This window comes from Psittacula echo (genome assembly GCF_963264785.1).
Source record: "Psittacula echo genome assembly, chromosome: Z".
In the NCBI taxonomy this organism is placed as follows: Eukaryota; Metazoa; Chordata; class Aves; order Psittaciformes; family Psittacidae; genus Psittacula; species Psittacula echo.
In genome coordinates this window covers 63,410,001-63,431,578 of record NC_137742.1, presented here as the reverse complement: position 1 = coordinate 63,431,578, position 21,578 = coordinate 63,410,001, and the positions used below count along the sequence as shown (strand labels likewise).

General features: G+C 44.2%; 2 protein-coding genes across 3 annotated transcripts; both read right to left on the bottom strand.

Moving 5' to 3' along the window:
* Positions 1–3,578: 3,578 nt before the first annotated feature.
* SMN1 (survival of motor neuron 1, telomeric) lies at positions 3,579–8,235 on the bottom strand. 2 transcript variants are annotated; one of them, XM_080636783.1, is made up of 8 exons: positions 8,195–8,235; positions 8,041–8,112; positions 7,836–7,961; positions 7,376–7,549; positions 6,818–6,958; positions 5,755–5,826; positions 5,372–5,479; positions 3,579–4,495 (listed from the first exon to the last, which is right to left on the bottom strand). In XM_080636783.1, the coding sequence occupies exons 1-8, from the start codon at positions 8,231–8,233 to the stop codon at positions 4,439–4,441; spliced, it is 789 nt and encodes a 262-aa protein (XP_080492909.1). In that variant the 5' UTR covers positions 8,234–8,235; the 3' UTR covers positions 3,579–4,438. The 2 variants fall into 2 exon arrangements, with proteins under 2 accessions (XP_080492909.1, XP_080492910.1); XM_080636784.1 differs by lacking the exon at positions 5,755–5,826.
* A 1,407-nt stretch (positions 8,236–9,642) lies between these two features.
* On the bottom strand, positions 9,643–21,193 carry SERF1A (small EDRK-rich factor 1A). Its single transcript, XM_080636642.1, has 3 exons — positions 20,868–21,193; positions 10,681–10,789; positions 9,643–10,137 (listed from the first exon to the last, which is right to left on the bottom strand). The coding sequence occupies exons 1-3, from the start codon at positions 20,995–20,997 to the stop codon at positions 10,065–10,067; spliced, it is 312 nt and encodes a 103-aa protein (XP_080492768.1). The 5' UTR covers positions 20,998–21,193; the 3' UTR covers positions 9,643–10,064.
* Between the last annotated feature and the right edge of the window lie 385 nt (positions 21,194–21,578).

Here is a 21,578-nt window from a genome sequence, read left to right as displayed (position 1 = left end):
TTACTAGCAGGCCTGTGAGGAATTCTTATACTTCCTGAAGACATTGCATAATACATGAATTTGGACATAAGGTGCTGAGGGAAGAGAAAAAAAGACAAAACCATTCTGTGGTGGGGTTGAAGACAGCTCTGGCAGAAGTTTGAGGCTGAAAGGCACAGTGAGACTTGAGAGCACACTGCCATGTGGAGGGAAGGGTGTTTCAAAGAGGTGAGTGCCCTTGCTTTCCTTCCACTTTATACTCTCCTTGCAGGAATAAAAATACCATCTGTATTAATGGTCATAACTAATTTCAACACTAGAAGTGCTTAAAATACATTAGTTAAAATATGCATAAAAGAAATGTCTGGGTTTAGTTTTGCGTAACAGCTCCTGAAGAACTTATTGCATGAGACAGACCAGGAGGCCATACATGAGGAACAGTTTTAATTCTCAATTGTGATCTAGCTTATGGATGAAAAAAGTGCCATAAAGTAGTAGATCTGAAGCATTACTGGAGTGAGCTGGTTCCTGGATGAAGGAACGAGTGCCTTAGTTTTCTTTTAAAATTCACCAAATTTGCATGAGGAAAAGTACATCTGGTGCCCATACTGCAGTTCATGAAAGTTCTATTGGGTCTGCATGGGGAGATTTTGGTAGCTACTTTGGGGCTACTGAGGTGGCTTTTGTGGGAAGCTGCTAGAACCCTCCCCCATGTCCCACAGATCCAATGCCAGATGGCTCCAACATGGAGCTGCCACTGGCCAAGGATGAGCCCATCAGTGACAGTGGGAGCACATCTACGGTAATATAGTTAAGAAAGGGAAAAAGTTACTGCACAGGAGTAACTACAGCCACAGAGGAGTAAGAACCTGTGAGAGCAGCAGCCCTGTAGGCACCAAGGTGAGTGCAGAAGGAAGGCAAGAGGAGCTCCAGGCACCGAAGCAGATACTCCCCTGCAGCCTGTGGTGCAGGCCATGGTGAGGCAGCTGTGCCCCTGCAGCCCATGAAGGTTCATGGTGGAGCAGATTCCTTCTGCAGCCCATGGAGGATCCCACACCAGAGCAGGGGGATGCCCAAAAGAGGCTGTGGCCCCACGGGCAGCCCATGCTGGAGCAGGCTCCTGGCAGGAGCTGTGGCCCCATGGAGAGAGGAGCCTGTGCTGGAGCAGTTTTGCTGCAGGACTTGTGACCTCACAGGGATCCACGCTGGAGCTGCCTGCTCCTGAAGGGCTGCACCCTGTGGAAGGGACGATGCTGAGCAAGGGAAGAGTGTGAGGAGTTCTCCCCTGAGAAGGAAGGAGCGGCAGAAACAACATGTGATGAACTGACCACTGCACCCATTCCATGAGCCCCAAAGGGGGAGAAGATAGAGAAATTTGAGAGTAAAGTTGAGCTCAGGAAGAAGGGAAGGGTGGGCGGCAGGTGTTTCTAAGATGTGGGTTTACTCCTCATTATCCTGCTTTGGTGTGTTTGGTAATAAATTAAACTAATTTCCCTAAGTCAGGCCTGTTTTGCCCAAGACAGTACTTGCTGGATGCTCTCTCCCTGTCCTTACCTTGACTCAGGAGCCTTTATTATTTTTCTCTCTCCCTTGTCCAGCTGAGGAGGGGAGCAATAGAGCTGCTCCTGTGGGCACATGGCTCCCAGCCAGGGTCACCCCACCACCGTAATTCTGCAAAATATAATAGAACTTGAAGACTTTTTTAATTTTTGTAGCGCTTTCTGCCTTGGGATTTGAAAGCAACTAAACTGTGGAGTACACATTTCCCTGTGGGAAGGGAATATAGCTTTTATAGCCAGTGAAAAAACAACCAGTTGGAGATACTGGATTTAGAGTCACTCCCTTAAAAATGAGTTAAGTTTGGTAAATATTGAATCAAGTTATTTGAGAAAACACATCCCTTTGGAGGTGGGGGAGCAGAATTTGACTGTATGGAGCTGAACTGTATCCATCTGCTGCACTCTGAACCATGACATAGTAAAGTATTTCCTATAGTTGCCTTACCACAGTGCTAGCAGCAAGATGTTATTACTTCTCCAAGATAAGCTGTATTTAAGACAGCTAGTGTCAGTACACCCACTACTTATTGTAGTTAATAAAAATTACATTCCCTTTCATGAAGGACCATGCAATTCCTGCTTGTCACTACTTATGTTGGAAACAGTTGACCTTTTAAAGCTTTTTGACTGCTTTAAAACAACTGCTGGCTTAGTTACTGCAGCTCCCTTCTGCAGCAGAAGGTAAAGGTGTTTCTGAGCCCTGTGGCTCACGTACCTGCAGTGTTCAACCATCTACTCCCAAACAGCGGCTGCCTGGCTGCAAGTGTTGACCACAGCTGTGGAGAAAGCATCTCTGCAGGGCAGCTACTGGCAATCAGCTTTGCAGTAACGAACAGCAATCATCCTTTGCTGGCAAATGGCAGTGTGTTGTTCTGTTGGCAGCAAACTACCCCAACCCAGCATGCTGAGCATGGCCACAGAACTGCTGCAGAGGAGCTGGTGGGAGGAAAAAAGCCAAGTCCAAGTCTGTGGGACTGCAGGAAGCCAGTGGACAGGTTCTGTGCAGGACATGTTGCTGTGGGAGATGTTCACAGCACCTCTTGGGTTGGGTTGTTCAGGCACCTTGAGCATATACACTAAGAAGGACAAAGCAGTTATTTGCTAACTCATGCAAAAGGTAAATGGGATGTTACAAGCCCTGAGGCTGAGCATTAGCATGCCTAGCATCCCACTCAAGCAAACAAAGGGCGTCTGCTATGGCCACCCTGCTTGCTCTGCCTGCAATCTCCCCCCTATCTCTGCAGCGGTGGGTGCCAAGGTTATGCATCAGTGTCTTATCAGAGCTGGGCCTTGGATCTTTCACAGGCACACAGCAAAACTCTAGGATGGAATGTTACAGAGAGGAGAGGGAGAGATAGAGGAACATTATGGCATGAACTAAATTACTGTCCAGAGTTTTGGCTGCAGCCTCTGTTCTATGAGAGTTAAGATTTTAAGGGCTGAAATCTATTTGGTCCACACTTACCACTACCTTCCCACAGTCTGCTTTTCCTAACTTGCTTTTAGTTATGGTACTTTGGAAAAGGCCACACAGCAAAACCTTCTGGCATATTTCTGCTGTTCATCTGACAGACATCTGTCTACAGAAGCTAAAAATAAAAACCACTCCAAAACAAATCCCTAAATTCAAAATTTGAAAGGTAAAACTATTCACAAGCATTTGAAACAAAAAAATATATGATGAGCCTCTCTGAATCCAGTCGTCGTATGTCACATTCAGGATTCAGAACAGAGCTGTAAGATATCTCTTCCAACATCATGGTATACTGTTTTCCAGGCCACTGCTACCAGTGGCCACTGTAACGTATACTGCTGCTACAGCTGTCTCCTAAAACAGTAATCACTAGGTTCTGATGTTGTCATTCACATAAAAAGTCCAGGGAATACAAGAGCTGTTAAAATGACAGATAAATGAAATCACATGGGGTTAAAAGACTTAAAATCCATCATGGTAAAAAGACAGAAAATTGTTTCAGGAAAGTAAAAAATAGTTTATTGCTACAGTGCTCTCTAAATACATTTGACTAGAGGTCTTTAAGAAATAAGTAATTTCAGTGCACGCAATTACTAGTCTCAAGTTATTTGTTCACCTGTTATCAGAGACAGATCAATGTTAAAAAAATGCTAAGATTAATTTCTTGAAAAAATTCTGATCTTCACCATCAACCACCTATGAATAAGCAACATACACCTCTCGGTAGGAAAGATTTGTACCTGGCTGAATGAATTACTCAACTGGAAACAAATCAGATATTGCTTTGGAAAAGAGAAGTCCCCAAGACAATACAATTTTGTTCTATAAGGAACTGAACAATATACTGTAGAATTCTAAACATAGGATTTCAAATTTTAAAAGCTCAAGCACTGAACTAGTGAGAACAGAATCACTCCACAGTATCAAACTGAAATGTTGATCTTGTCCTGAAAAGAAGTTCAGCTACACATCCTGCAATCCCACTGTATGAGGAAGGAGCTGCTTCTGAACATGTGCACATAGATGAGAAGACTGCATTTCGCATAACCTTTTATTTTCAAAGTAGCCCATAAACAAATAAGGTTAACTCTTGGTAATTTGAGTAACCCGTGCTGTTAATCCTGATGTAGAGGCATGCTGTAGTTAAACCTCTCATTACAGAAATAAAATCCTTGCCTCTGTTCTGGCCAAGACGGCTGCTATTCCATGGCTGATAAGCAAAGGGATTAATACTGGATGAAGCGGTCTTCATAGAGATATAGGAGTGGGTGGAAGTCCCAAGGCTCACAGTTTTTTCACAGAATTCAGAACTTGTTGAGAGCTTGCAAAATGAACTGTAGTTTCAGACTGGTCAAGCCACACTGTATCTTCATTTAGCCCAAAAGGATGATACTTACAACTCTTCAAAACAATCATGGATATTCAGTTATTTTGCATGCGTTTGTCGCTCCAGCGCTGCTTCCATTCGACTTTGTTTTAAACCCTACAGGGTACAATTTTAACAAAATTATCTCTGTTTTGATAACATGGAAATAAAAGCTTTAGCCACAGGACAACACATTTTTTTACAATATTCTTTTAGCCCTTTACAAATCAAGAATAGCTTTGTACTCTTCGGGGAAATAAGAATGGGTGGTTTTACAAGGACAAAAGCCAAACTACATGTCTTCTTTATCATTTAGTGGCTCTGCAGTGTAATTTCAATCCACAACTACAAGTAATCTGAAAAAACAAATTCTAAACGTAGTCCTTTGAAGATAACCTACGGCACCAAATCTCCCCTTTCCAACTTCCCCAATGCAAAGAGTCTAATTCTTTCTGTAATTTCTTCTTAAGTGTACAAAGGAAATAGAAATCAATACTCCATGTCACAGATTTTTCACAACTACACTGACAGCTCCTGCTGCACCTTCACCGTCACCTGAAACAATTACTGATGAATATTCTGCAAAATCCATAGAATAGAATCACAGAATAATTCGGGTTGCATGCCAAATCTGATCAAAAATGTGATATTACCACTGCCAAATACATAGAAGATCAATAATTAATAAACATATTCAGATTTACTCCACCTGTCTGCAAAGACAGAACTGGTTGTTTCAGAATAGCTATACAAGTGCCTAATGGGACCACTCCAGGGAAGCAAAGAACTAAACCATCACCTATGCATATATGCTGGCTCATGTGACTCATACTCAAGCACAAGAATACTTATACAATATAGAATACCCTTAAATACAGCTATCGTAAGTTAGAATAAGAGATCTAAAAAGCAGTCTAACTTATTGCTGAAAACAGCAGCAGCAACACAAAAGCAAAATTTACAGAGACACTTCAAGACAAAAGCGGCACATACCAGGTAATACCCAGTGTGATAACCACTCATATACCAGGCGATCAGCATGCTCCCCAGCGCTTCATCATCCTCAGAATCCAGCCTCATAGGTGGTGGAGGAGGAATCAACTAAGAAATGAAAAAAGGAAACACCTGTGTTCAGTAGGGCATATCCCAGATTAAACAGCAACCAATTCTAGATCAAAGATCAAAATATAAAACTGAAAACCATGAGTATATACTCAATGCATGTGCTGAAAAGGAGTTAAATAAGATCATCTTTTCTCAGGGAAAAAAGCAAACAAAAAAAAGTAAATTCAAAGCCTGGGAGGATTCCTATAGGGTGACTGCACACAATCATTTTTATTCTCTAGCACTTTCTTCCTCATTCTCCTGTGACTTACCAGTGGTCCTGCTGGGAAGGGTGTGGGCCAGCAAGACAAAAACGATGGAGGTGCCCTGAATTTTGATCCAGACTACAGTAAAAGAATTAAATATTGCAGATTGAAAAGAGATTTCAGGCATTACGATTTTATAAGAGAATTATTTGAAGCAATTCATGTACCTTATACTAAAGACACATCCAACCCCATGCCAGCAATTTAATGAAACTACAGTGACTACACAGACTAGCTACTTCTGTGGAGCACTCCATGACTGGAAAAGTAAAACTGAACATTACACATGTTACTGCAGTAAACACTGCTGAAACACGATCCTGGTCAATACAAGCATTTAAGAAAGTTTTCTAAATAGAAGTCAGTGGTTGCACTCGCAAATGAAAAAGATGTTTGCCCACAGGCAAACAGGCAATTTCTGTGCTCCTGTGTGGCTGGGGACACATGCTGACTACATTCCATTATGCTTGTGAATATCTTTAAAATGAGCTTAGATACAAATCCATTGATGTGAAAGAAAAAAAGATGGAAGAAAACCTTACAAAAAAAAAGATTTTGCACAAACAGTAACATTTAGAAGACGTAATGCTGTGTTCAAGTGCGCTATCATTTAGACTCCTACACGACAGGAAAACTTAAGAGTGTATTAATACCACAGTCCTCATAATTCACTAGATAAGCTGCAGCTGATTGCTCCTATGACACCTGGACACCACTTTTGCTGCTTTCAATGCCCAGTGTGGTGAGACATAACAAATGGCCAGAAAAAATGCAATCTTAACAGCACTATCACAGGCCAGAAAACAACATCCCTCCTAAAAGTTACAAGGCACTCGTAAAGCAGGTGTTAGCCAGGGAGACTTTTCTCACTAGACAGCAGCACTGCAAAAGCAGCTAGACTATTGTGAAGGGACATACTGACAGCACCAACATGCATATCTGTATATCCATTCTCAAAACGCTGTTACTTGGTTTCTAGACAATAATGAATCTCATCCTGTTGTCTCAGAATCTATAGTAATAATACTGGGCTTAACAGTGGTATAGGAATTATGAAGGCTGAGGTTACCCTTCCCAGGTCTGGGACTCCTGGTGGTACAGGAAAACGTAGGTTTTGAGGGAAGAAACTTCCTTTCATGAAGCTGTTTTTGTTTCCAGGTGACTGAGATCCTTCACTTCCATCTGTTGAACACTGAGTCTCATTCTCATTCTAGAAGACAAAGACATTCTTATGAGATGCACTAAAGAGGATTGCTTGCACTACTGCAAGCAATTTTAGTGCAAAAAAGCTTGGGAAGCCCCATTCCGCCCCTCTCTCTCTCTGTAGCCCTGCCAGTCCTACGCAGGAAAGATCTTACAACCTCAGAATCTTATCTCCTCACCACTTTATCTGTTATCTTTCTTTTTGTCCCCTCCCTTTCTTCCATGCTGAGTTCAAGAAGTAAGGGGATGTTTTCATTCCCTTTATCAGCTTGTGTCTGTTCACAATGGAATCAGGTATTGATTCTCACTCTGAACATCGCAGTGGTACCAGAAATACTTAGAAAGTTGTTTCTCCCACTTTCTCTTTCCTTTTCAGAAAAGCAAAAGTGTCCCTCACCTCCCCAGAACTCCCCATCCCATTTACTATTTCATTGCTGGCTGCAGGAAGTAGATCATTCAGGCTCTTCTCCTCCTGGTTTCCATATCCTGTGTAAGTAACAACACACCTGCCCCTTTTGTGATTGATGGAGGCAATAGTTGCTAGGTACACATTACCATCCTCAGACCAAATAGCATTACAGCTGTCACCAACTTTCCACTGCAACAGAAGAGAGAGAGAGGCGAGTAAATACCTACACCAATGACCACAGAGAAAAATTCCTTTTCCTAAACTGCTTTTTGCCCCACCCACCAGGAAGATGACTCCCACCAGGGTTTTTTTCCTCTGTACTAGCGAAATTGCTCAGTGTAACCTGTAAGCAAAGTTTCAAACGCTATCAACCCTACCATGGAACATTACTCTCAAGGTTACACAGAAGCCACTAGTAAGCACCACAGAAAAGCACAACAGCAGAAGCACCGCTAGCATTCACAGATGAGGTGACCTGTTTCGAAGGCACCGTGTTGGTCTTCCCTTTGTTTTTGTTCTTTTTGTTGTTCCTTCTTTTCATCCCCTGGCGGTGCTCCTGTTTGCCCGAAAGCTCCGAACACTCCTCGTTCTTTAAGGCGTTCTTCGGGAACATAAAGGAGGAACACGATAAGCGACCACCCACCAGCCTGGGACCGCCGCGCTCTGGCCGCCCCCCTTACCTTGAAAGAGATTACAGCCTTATCATACGCCTTGATGAGCGCCGCATCATCCCATACATCCGAATCATCGCTCTGCAGAGGCCACAGACCGCTTTAACGCGCTCCGAGTCCCGCTCCAAGCCCCCGGACCCGCCCCTGCCCGCGCGACGCTCACCTGCCCGGTGCCGCGCTTGAACAGCACCTGCTCCGCCATGGCCGGGCCTTAACCACGCTGCGACTCGTCACTTCCGGCGCGCAGCCAACCTGCCACGCTACAGGCAGCGTCCGGCGTCAGCTGTGCGCGCAGCGGTGGCGGGCGGCGGCCTAGCGCACGCCGCTCTACCCCGGCCTCAACCGTGCTGTGTCCCGCAGCGCTGAACGGAGCCGTGCGCTTGGCCCGCACAGCCTGGCACAGCCGAGGGCGGGAGCGGGGCCGCGGCAGCTCGGAGCAGTCAAAGGAACCCGCTGGTTTCCTACCAGCTGCCAGACAGAGCCACCTTGTCGTGGTTTAAGCCCAGCCGGTAACTCAGCACCACGCAGCTGGTTGCTCACCTCCCTTTTACTCTCCTCCCCGTGGGATGGGAAGGAGAATCGAAAGAATGTAACTCCCACGGGCTGAGATAAGAACAGTCCAGTAACTAAGGTATAACACAAAACCGCTGCTGCTACTGACAGCAAGGTAAGTAATAAGGGGAGAGAATATAAAACTAAAAAGGGAAAATTAAAAAATAAATAATAATAAAATAATGAACACAAGTGACGCACAATACAACCGCTCACCATCTGCCAACTGATATTCAGCCAGACCTGAGCAACTATCTGGGCCTTCTGGGTAACTCCCCCCAGTTTATATACTGGGCATGATGTGCTGTGGTATGGAATACCCCTTTGGCTAGTTTGGGGCAGGCGTCCTGTCTTACTTTCTCCCAGCTTTTTGTGCCTCTCCTCATGGGCAGAGCATTGACACTGAAAAGTCTTTGATCAGGGCAAGCGCTGCTCAACAGTAACTAAAAAACAGGTTTTACGTGCATTGTACTCAGACTGAAGCCAGAACACAGCCTCCACCAGCAACTAGAAGGAGTAAAATTAACTGTTATGGCTAAACCCAGGGCACATGTGTTTCTTCAGAACATACTGCAGTGGGAGCCGTGCACAAGCTAAGGCACCCACCTCTGTATTCCCAGAGAGGTCACACTTTACCTCAGTACACAACTCAGCCTGCCTGTGAAGTGAGCACTGTGTGCTCTCATGCCAGGTTTGGTGCTTATAGGCTACATTAAGCAGCAGTTTTGAATCATCTTAGTGACATGGCAACTTCAAGATCTATTCATTTGCAACTCATTAACTTCAAGGCTGCAGCTTCACTGAAGCCAGTATCAGCAGTAGGTTGTTACATACACTGATGAAGTCTGCAACACACCAATATTTTCCATAGTGCAGACTTACCACTGCATATTACATTACTTATAATATGCATTTCTTATATTACATATTTTATTTATACCTCTATTTATACTTATTTTGCATTTTTCCACAATTCCATCAATTCTTTGTGTTCTTGGTAGCTTCTTAGAAATCAACTGATTATCAAGCATGACCACTTCAGACCAGACAGTATTTCATGCAACATTTTATTGCAAAAATAATTTAGGATGAGATTTACAGTCAGACCTCTGTAAGGTTAAGCACATTTTACAAGTGTTTTCCATTCTGAATGAAGCTGTACTTCAAGAATTAAGACAAGAAAATCTGGTCTAACTGTAAATACATAAGTTCATTGTCATTGGAACCACTAAGTGAAACCAACAAACACAGCAAAAGCTGAAGTACTAATGCTTGGTATTTCTATTTATATGCATGCAGAGAGTGTAGTGACTTTTCAAAGAGCACTCCAGACAACTAAGCCTACACTAACCAGAAAATACTCTAAACCAATGCTGGCTGAGCAACTCCACAAGATGAGATTTTAATCATTTAATGGCTGGACACTTCTGTGAATGATCTTCCAGGCCCTTCTCTTCATTGGTGCACTCCCTCCAGGCAGCTCATTTTGCTCCTGCCTGCAGAGATTTCCTTTCATTAGCCGCTTTTTGTTTTTGCTGCATAATTTCAGAGTCTCTGTGAAGAAAGAAAGTTGGATTTCAGATCCTGGCTCACTGTGTTTCTAAGCAGGGCCTTCTCCATCTTGCTTTTAGTAATACCTTCAGCAACACTCATTTTAAGAACGGGAGAAACTTCTCAGCCATGAGCACACTGTTTACACACCCCTGGTTTGCCTTTTTTTTTTTTTTTTTTCTCATTTCAGTACCGTACCCCATGAGGTAATAAGTTATTAGTATGCCTTATATAATTATTTTGGTTTTAAATCTTTTGGCTTTAGAAGTAAAGGACACAATGGATCAAACATATTCAAGAAAGTATTACACAACCATTCCCTGTTCATTCCAGGCAAAAAGCTGCTCAAAAGAAAGAAAAGCTTTACAGTTTTCAAAAAAAAAAAAAAAAAAAAAAGTATTTAACAACAGATGCAGTAAACCCCAAATTCACAGCTTATGCTGTGACATGTGAATGGACTGCGAATCAAAATAAAGTACTTAAAATGCTGTTTCAGTGAAGACTGGATTCTTTCTGACACACTTTCCCCTCAACTTTACATCTCACCTCTGTTTTCTCTGAGAAGCAGACAAGCTATCCTCTTTCCTCTTCCCTTTATGGATCTCCTGAGTCTTCTTCAAGTTCTTTTGGCGGGCAAGTTCACGCTGGTTCCCACCTGCAGGATAATACACAGTTTATATAGGTACTACCACTTTATTTACGCAGTTTGCTGTGAGCCAAGGGGACAAAGGATGTGTGTTCAAGGAGAACGGAAAGTAACAACGTAGCAAGAAGTGGTAGCAGAGAAACATGTTTATATATCTGGTTAAAAATAGTTGCTTAAGCAAAGACATGTGGACAGTAATATAATTGGCTGAAAGGCGTGTGATCAGTAAGGTCATTGGCTGGAAAAGCGCACACCTGTGCAGAAGGAACATTGTTTCATGATAGAAAAGTAGGGAAGGAGCTAACCACTACTACCTGCTGGGCACAGTACTATAAAAGCCTGTCAGCTTTTATAAATAAATAAATAAGCTTTTATAAATAAAGCTTTTATAATAAACATCTTTAGTTGCACCACAACTGGAGTCCGTGCCTCATATGCCACAAATGGCACCCAAACAGGGACTGGAGTAGGAGACTCTCAGAGTTCGGACTGGTGGCATAGCCCAACTGAAGCAGGGATTCCGAAAAGATTGTGCATGCCCATCACCTACTGGATAGGTGAGCACTTGGGAACCATGGGAGGGAAGTTATCCCAGGACAAGAAGCACAGTATAGAGACTTTGTGTAAATTGTTAGATGCTCAAAAGAAGACTCTGACGGGTTATGTTGCATGAATTTAAGTGACCACTCCAGTTCAATACATGCATAAACACAAAAGTTAAAGACCCTCACTAGTCAACTGGTAGAAAACACCAGGTGGAACCCCTTTCAGGGATGGACATGGGGGTGTAACTGGCTGTGAAAAGCTGTTATATTATTAGTGGTAATAGATATAGGGGTTTTATGTATTTTATGTTGTGTTCCTTGTCTTTTAGCGCTAATCCGTTCCCTCATAGACAGTATGCTGTACAAAACTGTAGCGAGGATGGTAAAATTTTTGTGTGTTCCAACCACAGACCATGGGGTGGCATGTGTCAGTGACAAGAGAATGGTTCGTGGTGAAACACACAAAACCAGAAAAGTACTGTTTGACATGGGTTGTGGGAACAGAACCCTGAAAACAGGCGAGTTAACACCACTGTTAGCAAAAGGGAGACTTACACCAGTGAAACTCTGTTCACATGCTGGCCACGTGTGCCCTAATGTTGCAACTGGTAATTTTCCACTCCAACCTGAGGGGGATATAAGGACCTGTGCAGGGATGGACGGGTGAGAAGGCCAGATGCGCATCTTGATTCAGGGGACGCCCTGACAACACACTGCCTACCACCCCTGCAACCAGGCAACATGTTCCATCTCCTTCTCCTGCCTGGCGGTATCCCATTCAACCAGGAGTTGGCATGTATGTAACCTGCTTCGCATTAACATATACATATTTGCTTTGCACTAATAACTCAATAAACAGACTAGAGCATTTGATTGTTCACATTGTGTTTGGTATCCAGTCTTTGTACAGGGGAATCCTATGAACGCAGAACATAATTGGCAACGAGGATGGGATTTCGGGTCTGAGAGACTGTGAGAAACATTTTGGGATAATACGAGTAGAGTGGGGTGTGTAGCTGCACCAAGAGGCACTGTTCTGTGTGTGTGAAAGCAGTGCTTAGTCAGTGTGTGCTGTCAGGGTAGCTTTAAGGTTGTTTTGTAATATACTATTGCTATATTTCATAGGAGAGAGCCTTGGGCCATAGCTCCTCCAGTGAGTGGCCGGGGTGGACGCAGGAACTGTGGAGCATGTTGTGGGATAAAATAGAGACTTGCACTAATGTAGGACCTGAACTGTGGGGAGCTAAGGACCTCAAGGGAGTGTTAAAAGTATTGGGCTGAGTTCGTAAAAATCCCCCATACCCGCTCGAGGGAGTGACTAAATCATGCCAGACGCATGACAGGCTGCTTGCTGCCTGCCTACAAAGGCATGGTAGATAAGAACACAGAGTTGGAGCAACAAGCAGCAGATTCACATTCCGAGCTAGAAAGGGTTAAAGCAGAAGCGCTGTGGCAGAGGCAGGCATCTGTAGCCACTGCAGAGCAGGATGAGAGGCTTAGGGAAAAAAAAAAGAAAAAAGTTACAGAGCAATAAAAAGGATAGGAGGGCAGTGAGGCCACGGGTCCGTGCCCTTGTGTCTGATCCCGACTAGACCTGGAGACATGGAATGGAGATATCTGGGGTACCAGCAACTCAGAATCAAATACCGAAGCTAAGGCAAACTTGAAAAAGGAAGGAGTATGTGCAGCTCCTGTGCTTAAAGGTGAGATGATTACCAGGGCAAAGGACAGGTAAGAACAGACAAATTGACAGACTATAGTACCGAGGAAATTAGTAACTTACTGGATAAATACAAGCAGAGACCAGGATAGAAACCCCAGAACTGGCTGGTTTACTTGACGGAGGGCTCATTTTCACCTTCCTAAATCTGGGACAGAAGCTTCCAGAACCAAACAGCACATGCGCCTTAAGCTAAGGCGGCGTGGAAATCAGTTTTCCTGCTGTGTATCCTGACTCCGACTCTGGCAGACCAGGACAGCAGGCCGCATGAACCACAAAGTCTGCAATCGCTCAACTTTATTCCACTGAAATTGCGGAAAATCATGGAATACTGAAAGAACTTGTACCAATCTATTGCATAGCCTTCAGTCTATTAGCTGTTACTTTAATAGCTATTTTGATACAGGTCACTTGGGCTTGGAATTGCTCACTTTGTAACTGCCCCTGTAAACTTTCTTCTTCTTCTTCTCCTCCTTCTGAACCCTCGGATGTTGTTGAAAGCAACAACAATAAAACAACAACAATAAAGTTACTTAGGTATAATTGTTAAGCCAAAGTTAATTAGATGTTGTTAGTTATTAGATGTTACCAGCTATTGCGTCATGTGCTATCTCTTTCCCTTCCTCTTTTCTCTACCTCTATTGTTCATGCCACCATGGATAACGCTTCCTAAGATAGTAATGTTGATCCACCAGGAGATATAAGAGACTGTGTTGGTGAAGATGACGTCAGTGAGAACCAACATGGCTGACACTACCACCACAGCAGATGTTTATGCAGGATTTTTACCCCCTGCCCCCAGCTAACACCTTGGAACAATGCGGGAAAAGAAGATCCCAAGGAAGGCATGTGTGCCACCACTGGGTGGAGGATGTGGTTTCAGCTCTACAAAGGAACGGCACCAAACTGCATTGGAAGAAACGCTTTTCCCCCTGGACTTGGAAACAGAGCGGACTGTCAGTACACTGCAGCTCTGGGGTGGTAGCTATTGCTGGAAGCTCTTTTATTCTTTCCTCTTACTTTCCCTCTCTCTCTTTGAAATTTGTTGTTAAGCATTTGTTGGTGAGTGAATAAAGTTCCTTGGCGCTTGAATCTGAGAATACAAGCAAAACCGCGTTCTAGCCTTTGACCAGCATGTGACACAATGAACAAGGAAACCCCACTGAACAAGTGATTGAAAAGCTAAGCCAATTAGCCGATTTATTGGGGCTGGACTTGGAAAAGGAGCTCACAATAAGGGGAGAGTAGGAAAGGAGGAGATATACAAAAGTGCAAGCCGTCCTGTTCCTGCTATGTGGATAATTAAAGAACTGCTGATAGTGCACCTGGGTCTTGAGCAGGCTAGGGAGTGTTTGTGTGTTCAAGGCTGGGCTGGGAAACAGCCTGAGGAGTGATTGCTTATATAATGGAATTTATAGTGACTGAAGACAGCTGCTGTAGTTGATGTGGATTCTGCTTGCCTTCGCAGCTCAGATCTAAACCCTTTGGTGTTCCAGCGGGCCACCTACGTGATTGGTCAGGCCTGGAGGAAAGTGCCTGGATAGAGGTGGGGGGGAGACTACTTCTTTCATGGGTGTTCACGGAGGGGGGTCTCGGGAACCCTATGTGTCTTTTACAGACCAACTGGACAATGCTATACAAAGGCAGATTGACGGGCATGGGGATGCTTGTGCACTTTTATTTCTGCTAGCATATGAGGGTGCAGGTGGGGATTGGGGGGCTGCATTAGCCCCAGTCAGAGGAAAAATTTACATTGTTGAGTTGGCTGGGGCATGCTGAGATGCTGGAGCAGGGACATTGTTGAGTTGGTTGGGGCATGTCGAGATGTCAGAGCAGAAGCTCACAGAACTTCTGTATTGGCTACTGCATTAATTATTTTGTTTTATTGGTCATATTAGCTCGCATTCCAACCTGCCTGTCCCTTTAACTGTGGGTAATGACATAGCAAACCCCCTGACTCTTAATACTATGCAGTTCACTTTTGCAGCTGCTTCACATTCCCTTTTTCATCAGAATGCCTCTGCTTTAAAGAAACACTTAAACCTGTCTTCTTCTCAAGCAAAGCAAATTGTCAGGTCTTGCCCTGACCGTCAGTCAACAGCTCAATCCTCATTTGCCATGGGTTTAAATCCTCATGGCTTAAAAGCAAATGTGGTATTGTGACCCTTTGGGCCTGCAGAAATGGGAAGGGCCAGTGGAACTGATAACCTGGGGGAGGGGGTATGTTTGTGTCCTCCTACCTACAAGTCCGTGGCACCTGCCTGCAAAGTTTGTCATGCCATACCATGAGCTGGATAGACAAGTTGAAGAACTTGATGCCTCAGCTGCAGGAGCTGACCTTAAAGATCCCGACTGGAATGCGACAAAGTAAGAGAAGTAGGAATGACTTGAAAAACATCACTTGGGGGCAACTGAAAAGTAACGACTTGAATACGTATGCTTGCAATATAGCTATAATAAACCACCAGTATTTACTAGCCAGTTGCTAATAAGAAACTACACCTTGTATGGATTTGTCACTTGTAAAAGAGATCTTAGAGCATGCAAATTTACAGCAGCTCATAGAAAACTCTAAGGCAGAAGCTAGAAATATTCTAATACGATGGTGGTGTTATAAAGCAGGTAATGAAACCGATTAAGAGGGTGGCAGAATCACACTGGTGGAAAATTCTTTCTTTGGCTGGTCCCCCACTGTCACCAGCATCTTCAACATGCTGCTGCACCCTGCAATAGTTATACTGCTAATGTAAATCTATACGTGCTTTGCCATAGTAACAACTTGTTACCGGGTCAGGCAGGTGAAACTCTGCATTGACAACGAGGTGCAAGGACTGAAGTTGGCCAAATGCCTCTTACCATAAGTCAAGGGCAAGACTGGGTTGGCCTCTGCGTTTGCCACCAAGAAGAACCTTTAGCTCCGCTGCTGGCTACAACCCAGCAGGCGTTGAGCAGTGGGGTCACATGCCATGCCAGACCCTGATGTGAGGGATGGCCTCCCCTGTTATAAAAGGGCCATCCAGGAGGGAAGGGCAGGCCAAATAGCCTGTGGTCAGCATGAGAAAAAAAAAAAAAAAAAAAACAACAAAAAGGGCAAAAGTTCACACAAGTAACTACCATAAGTAATAATAATATAAGTATCATATTTGAAACTTCTGTTCTCAAAGGCTAATGTCAAGAAGCTGCTCTTGTGTGATTTAAGATTACTGAGGCAGACAAGGGGATACAGAAAGCCAAGGACTGTGTCTTTGGAAGTAACAGTATCTATCTGCAAGTTCCCGAGACTCCCAGTATATCTGGCCAACACACTGATGAAACCTTGTTTTTGGAGCCTGGGCATCACCACATTGCTTTGTTTTTCCTCCATGTCATCTGGAGGCGTGTTACCAATTTGCGAAGAACTGAAGGTGAAGTGCTCGCCGCCTTGATTGTGCAAAACAAAATAGGGCAGAGATTGATTTTTTGCTTTTAGTACATACGCATGGGTGTGAAGACTTCGACAGAATGTGCTGCATGAATCTGAGTGCTCACTCTGAGTCAGCCCACAAAAGCCTTCAGGATTTGACAGAACTGTCTGGGGAGTTGTGACAAAACCAAGGATGGAAGCCTTTTGGACTGTTTTCTTGGTTGGGAAACTTTGGTCCTTGGCTCAGACACATAGTTGGCTTTGTTGTAATAGGGATTATAGCATTGTTGATGATTATGATCTGTTTGCCATGTTTGTTTTCTTGTATTCAATGACTTATAGACCAAAGTATAAATCAAGTGATGCTTGCACAAACACATACTGTGCTCACTTTGCAAAGCTTAGCAAACAAAAAAGGGGGAAGTGTGGGCCAAGGGGACAAAAAATGTGTGTTCAAGGAGAATGGAAAGTAACAACATAGCAAGAAGTGGTAGCAGAGAAAACATGTTTATATATTTGGTTAAAAATAGTTGCTTAAGCAAAGACATGTGGACAGTAATATGATTGGCTGAAAGGTGCATGATCAGTAAGGTATTGGCTGGAAAATTGCATGGTGAGCGCATGGAGAAGGAACATTATTTCGTGATGGAAAAGTACAGAAGGCGCTAATCGCTACTAACCGCTAGGCACAGTACTATAAAAGCCTGTAAGCTCACTCAATATACGTCTTAGTTGCACCACAACTGGAGTCTGTGCCTCATACGCCACAGTTTGCCTGTGAAGAAGTCTATTATAAAAGTGGTAAGGTGTGGCTCTATCTGCAGAGCTAGTATGGCAGTATCTTCTGTAGCTGGCAGTATCTTCCACCAGTCTCCCTCTTCCACTGCACAACTGGAAGATAAAAGCCTGCTAGTTTATGTTTACGTTTCTATAGGTTATGTGCAAGAGATCACCAAGATCCATTTCAACATTCTTTCCAGTAATGCAATGCAGTTTCTCATAAAAGACTGAAAACAGACCATGCCATCAATAACCTGGGCAAAATGACAACAGTCACTTTTTCTGTTGTACAAACATGATCACATTTTCCTATGCTCAAAAATTAAAGCTCCACCTCCCCAAAATTTGGGTTGTTCCTCTTTTTCTCTCCAGTCTTAAGACTATGTATGCCATCTTTGAATCTCAAAAAGAGATTTCTGCAATCTTCATGTGCCTGTAATTTCAAGTATACAGAAACAGTTTAGGACAAGGTCAATTTTAAACAGCAACCTGTTGATACAATTCACCACTTTGTATTTATCCCAGTTGTGAGCCAGTAAAGGTATCTATTATGTCAACATGTAGGCAACAGCAACCCTGCAAAAGCAGGTGTTTTGTGCATTCTTCACACCTGTACGTGTACTGTATGGCAAGAGGTACCAGCTCAAATGAAAACAGCATTTTATGACTGCTGCTGACCAAAGGCTGCTCCTGCCTTGGAAGATAATCCTCACTTGTGACAGGACATCAAGTACTGTCTTTGAAAAAGCTAGGATGGAACAGGAGTTCTCTTTCTCACTACCACTGAGTGAGATCATGTCCCCACATTCCAGGTAGAAGGACCACTATTTGTTCATAAAGTAAATCACCTCGCTATCTCCAGCAGCAATTGAGTTGATAGAACTTGGTGACTCATGAGCAGATGACACATTCCAGGCTATAAATGATTCTTCAGCTTCATGGTGTTGAGAACGCAAGGAATGTTTATAAACAAGTTAGCAGCAATGAAACAGCTCTTTGCTGGTGCTTAAAGAAATTAAGTATCTTCTTATACCATGAAGAAATGGGAGCAGGCAGTCAAATCACACTGCTATAGCCAGAATTCACACAGCAGTTATCCTCATATGCCTCCTTCCTTTCCAAGCAAGCACTGTGCCTAATGTCTGCAGTTACCTCATACACAGCTAGTAACTCAGCAACGCACAGTCACTCACCCATCTTCTCCTTCCCTCCAGGCAGGACGGAGAGGAGAATTGAAAGAATGTAAACCCCACGGGTGAAGGTAAGAACAGTCCAGTAACTAAGATATAATACAAACCTACTATTACTAATAAGGGAGATAAGGGAAGAGAATATAAACCTTAAAAGGGGAGGGACAAAAAAACCCCAGTAACCAGCAGTGCTACACAATACAATCGCTCACCACCCGTCAGCTGATACTCAGCCTGACCCAAGCAGCGATCTGTCCTTTCAGGTAACTCCCCCCAGTTCATATACTGGGCATGACGTGCTGTGTTATGGAATACCCCTTTGGCTAGTTTGGGGCAGGTGTCCCGTCTCTGCTCCCTCCTGGCTTCTTGTGCCCCTCCTCACTGGCAGAGCATGAGGCTGAAAAGCCCTTGATCATGCTAAGTGCTGCTCAGCAACAACTAAAACATTAGTGTCTTACCAGTACTGTTCTCAGACTGAAGCACAGCACTGTGCCAGTTACTAGGAAAAATAACTGTTACAGCTGAACCCAGGACAACATGGTAAGACTATAAACTTCAGAACCAAACTGAACAGCATCACTGAAAAGCTTGGCTGCCACTTGCGAAACAGAGGAGGTGGAAAAGTAGATCAATACAGTATGCACACAAGGCATCCAAAGCCAAACATCTATTTGGAAAGATTACTTGTATCACCCCTGCTTCCAAGTAAACATTGCCAAGAACTGTCAGGACTCAGTACTCCACACCTGGGATGCCGAATGAGTACCCCAGCTCCAATGAAGATGGTGCCATTTTCTACATTCTGTAACATCAACCTGAATCTTCCATGAAGTTTGGTTCAGTCCTGGCAGAACACAATTCAACTTCCTGTAATGTGAAATTCAAGCATGATCTGCCATGTAAGGCCAGTACACCCTTTCTGCTTGTACCTATGCTTGAGCATCCCCATCCACGCCTGCCTCTGCAAGACATATGCCTTAGCTCAACCTGTCTGTGCTCCTCCAACTCCAAGATTCAGCTGTTCTTGAAGAGAAGGATAAACATAAGACCTCTGAATAGCACTGGAACAAGCAGTTATCATCTCTACTGTAAGGAGGTGAAAGAGAATAGCAAGAATTGGCTACAGAGGTCATCATGCCTAGAATTTTTTTTTGAGCAGCAAATGACTAATCGTATGTTACAACTTAAACCAGAAGAGTGCCTGCCACTCTTCCAAAAACAGAAAGCAAAAATAAATAGAACTGTTTGATAAAGGAACAATTAATGGAAGACTAGTGACATAAACCCTCTCTAATTCATCTAGTCACCCCCATCTTAACAAATTTATTCATTTTCAGGTACTTTGAAATTTGGCAGTGCACAAGTACCACGAATTTATGAACTGAGAAGCACAATAATTAGTTGTTAATAATTAATGATTAATCTATTTTACTAAACATCCATTTGAAAACACAGGGTCTAATCCAGGTCTGATTGACAACAAAGAGCTGAACTCCAGAAAAACATACTAAAGCTAAGGCTAGACTGTATGGTAGCACACCACAACTTCCGCACCTGTAGTACTGCAGGTACTGTATTAAAGTAGGTCCTCCAAAAGTTAGATGTTATGCTATGCTTGGATGCGGGATGCTGTGCCTCTTTTTAGCCTTCAGCCATGTGTATTCTAGTATCATTCAGAACAGGGAGGAAAATATCAACAGAAGATGTAAACCTGCCTCTTTCTCACGTTCAAGGTTTGATCTGTACACGAACTGTTTCTGAGCCAGGTCTTTATCTGTTCTTCCAGCAGTATAGTGGCATTTTCAAGTGTTAAAGTAAAAGCACCTCCTCAGTTAAACACAGGCAGTTTCCGTACTGCCCAGTACAATAACACACAAGCCAAATCAGCCACCCCACCAGTTAGGGGAACCAAAATACTCTGTCTGGTTCACAGTTCTCTGCCTTTTTAAAGCAGATATACCAACATTACTTTTGAATAAGGTGATGATTAGCAAGTACTGTTGCCTTTTCAATAACAACCTTAACTACCACCACTTAACCCACGCAGTATTAAATACTCGGCAGTGACACAAAAGCTCTTTTTTTGCAGACTGGACAGTAGCCAGGAAAGAAACTGCATGTTACTGTTGTTCTAGCATATAGCTATTTCTCCTTCCCACCCCTCAACACAGCCACGACAAGGTCCGGGGTGAGGAGGCGCTTGCTCCAAGCCTGGGCCGGCGGCAGGATGTGGGCAGTCTCAGCACCAGCCGCCATGTACTCGCCACGGGAAGGCTACAGTCACAAGGCCCGACATCACACTGCCGTCAACCTCCCTACCCCGGACCAAACGCAGGGCTTTCCCCGACGCGGTGCCCAGGCCGCGCTTCTCCGCAAAGGCCCCACCGCCAGCTCCGCCCTGCTCCCCGGCGGGGCCCAGGGCAGCCGCCTTAAGGCCTGCGGCACTCACGGGTCATCGCGAGACACTCGAGCCGAGCAGCGCCGCTATCACCAAAGGGTTCACAAACACCACTCCGGCTGCCAGAACCTTCTGCTTCCCCGCCGCCCCCTAACAAAGCGTCGCTGATCCCCGACGTCATCGTGGCGCTCCGAACGCAGTGCACCGCCGGACGGCTTGGCCAATCAGAGAGCTGCGCGTTGGGGGAGGCGTGGCCAAGGGAGGGCAGTGAAGGGTGAGGACCCCGGTTATCCCCCGCTTGGCCGAGCCGGGGGGGGGGCGCTCGTACCGTGTCCGGGAATACCCCGGCGTGGCAGCGCGGCGCTTTCGATCTAAAATATCCCCACCCGTTTTATCCTTTTGTGGAAATCCGTTAGTTAAGGACATTGGAATGCGTGCTCAGTCCTGCCAATTAACTGTATATTCTTGTTTGGGTTAATTTACAGCCCTGAGAGGCCCCTCTAGCTGTTTACTTTCACAGTTGTTTACCTGTTTCCCAGGCCTTATCGGCTGAGGGAAAGCCCACACTGGTTTGAAAGAAGATACTGGGTTCTCTTGTCGCATGCTTTCCTTATAGAATCATAGAATTAACTAGGATGGAAAAGCCCTTTCAGACCATCAAATCCAATCATCACCTCAGTCATGCGAGGAATAGTAATGGACTAAGGAGAGTTAAGAGTTTTCTTCAAACTATGCATTGTCTTAACTTAGAATAGGGAACAG

Coding starts and splice junctions, on each gene's coding strand:
- SMN1 (XM_080636783.1), bottom strand. CDS start 8,233: ATGGCGGAGCAGGTGCTGTTCAAGCGCGGCACCGGGCAG. Junction 7,962..8,040: donor AGGCTGTAATCTCTTTCAAG/GTAAGGGGGGCG, acceptor ATGTTCCCGAAG/AACGCCTTAAAGAACGAGGA. Junction 5,827..6,817: donor GAGTCCCAGACCTGGGAAGG/GTAACCTCAGCC, acceptor CTTTTACTGTAG/TCTGGATCAAAATTCAGGGC.
- SERF1A (XM_080636642.1), bottom strand. CDS start 20,997: ATGACGTCGGGGATCAGCGACGCTTTGTTAGGGGGCGGCGGGGAAGCA. Junction 10,790..20,867: donor CGAGTGTCTCGCGATGACCC/GTGAGTGCCGCA, acceptor ATTATCCTGCAG/GTGGGAACCAGCGTGAACTT. Junction 10,138..10,680: donor GCTTCTCAGAGAAAACAGAG/GTGAGATGTAAA, acceptor CTTTCTTCACAG/AGACTCTGAAATTATGCAGC.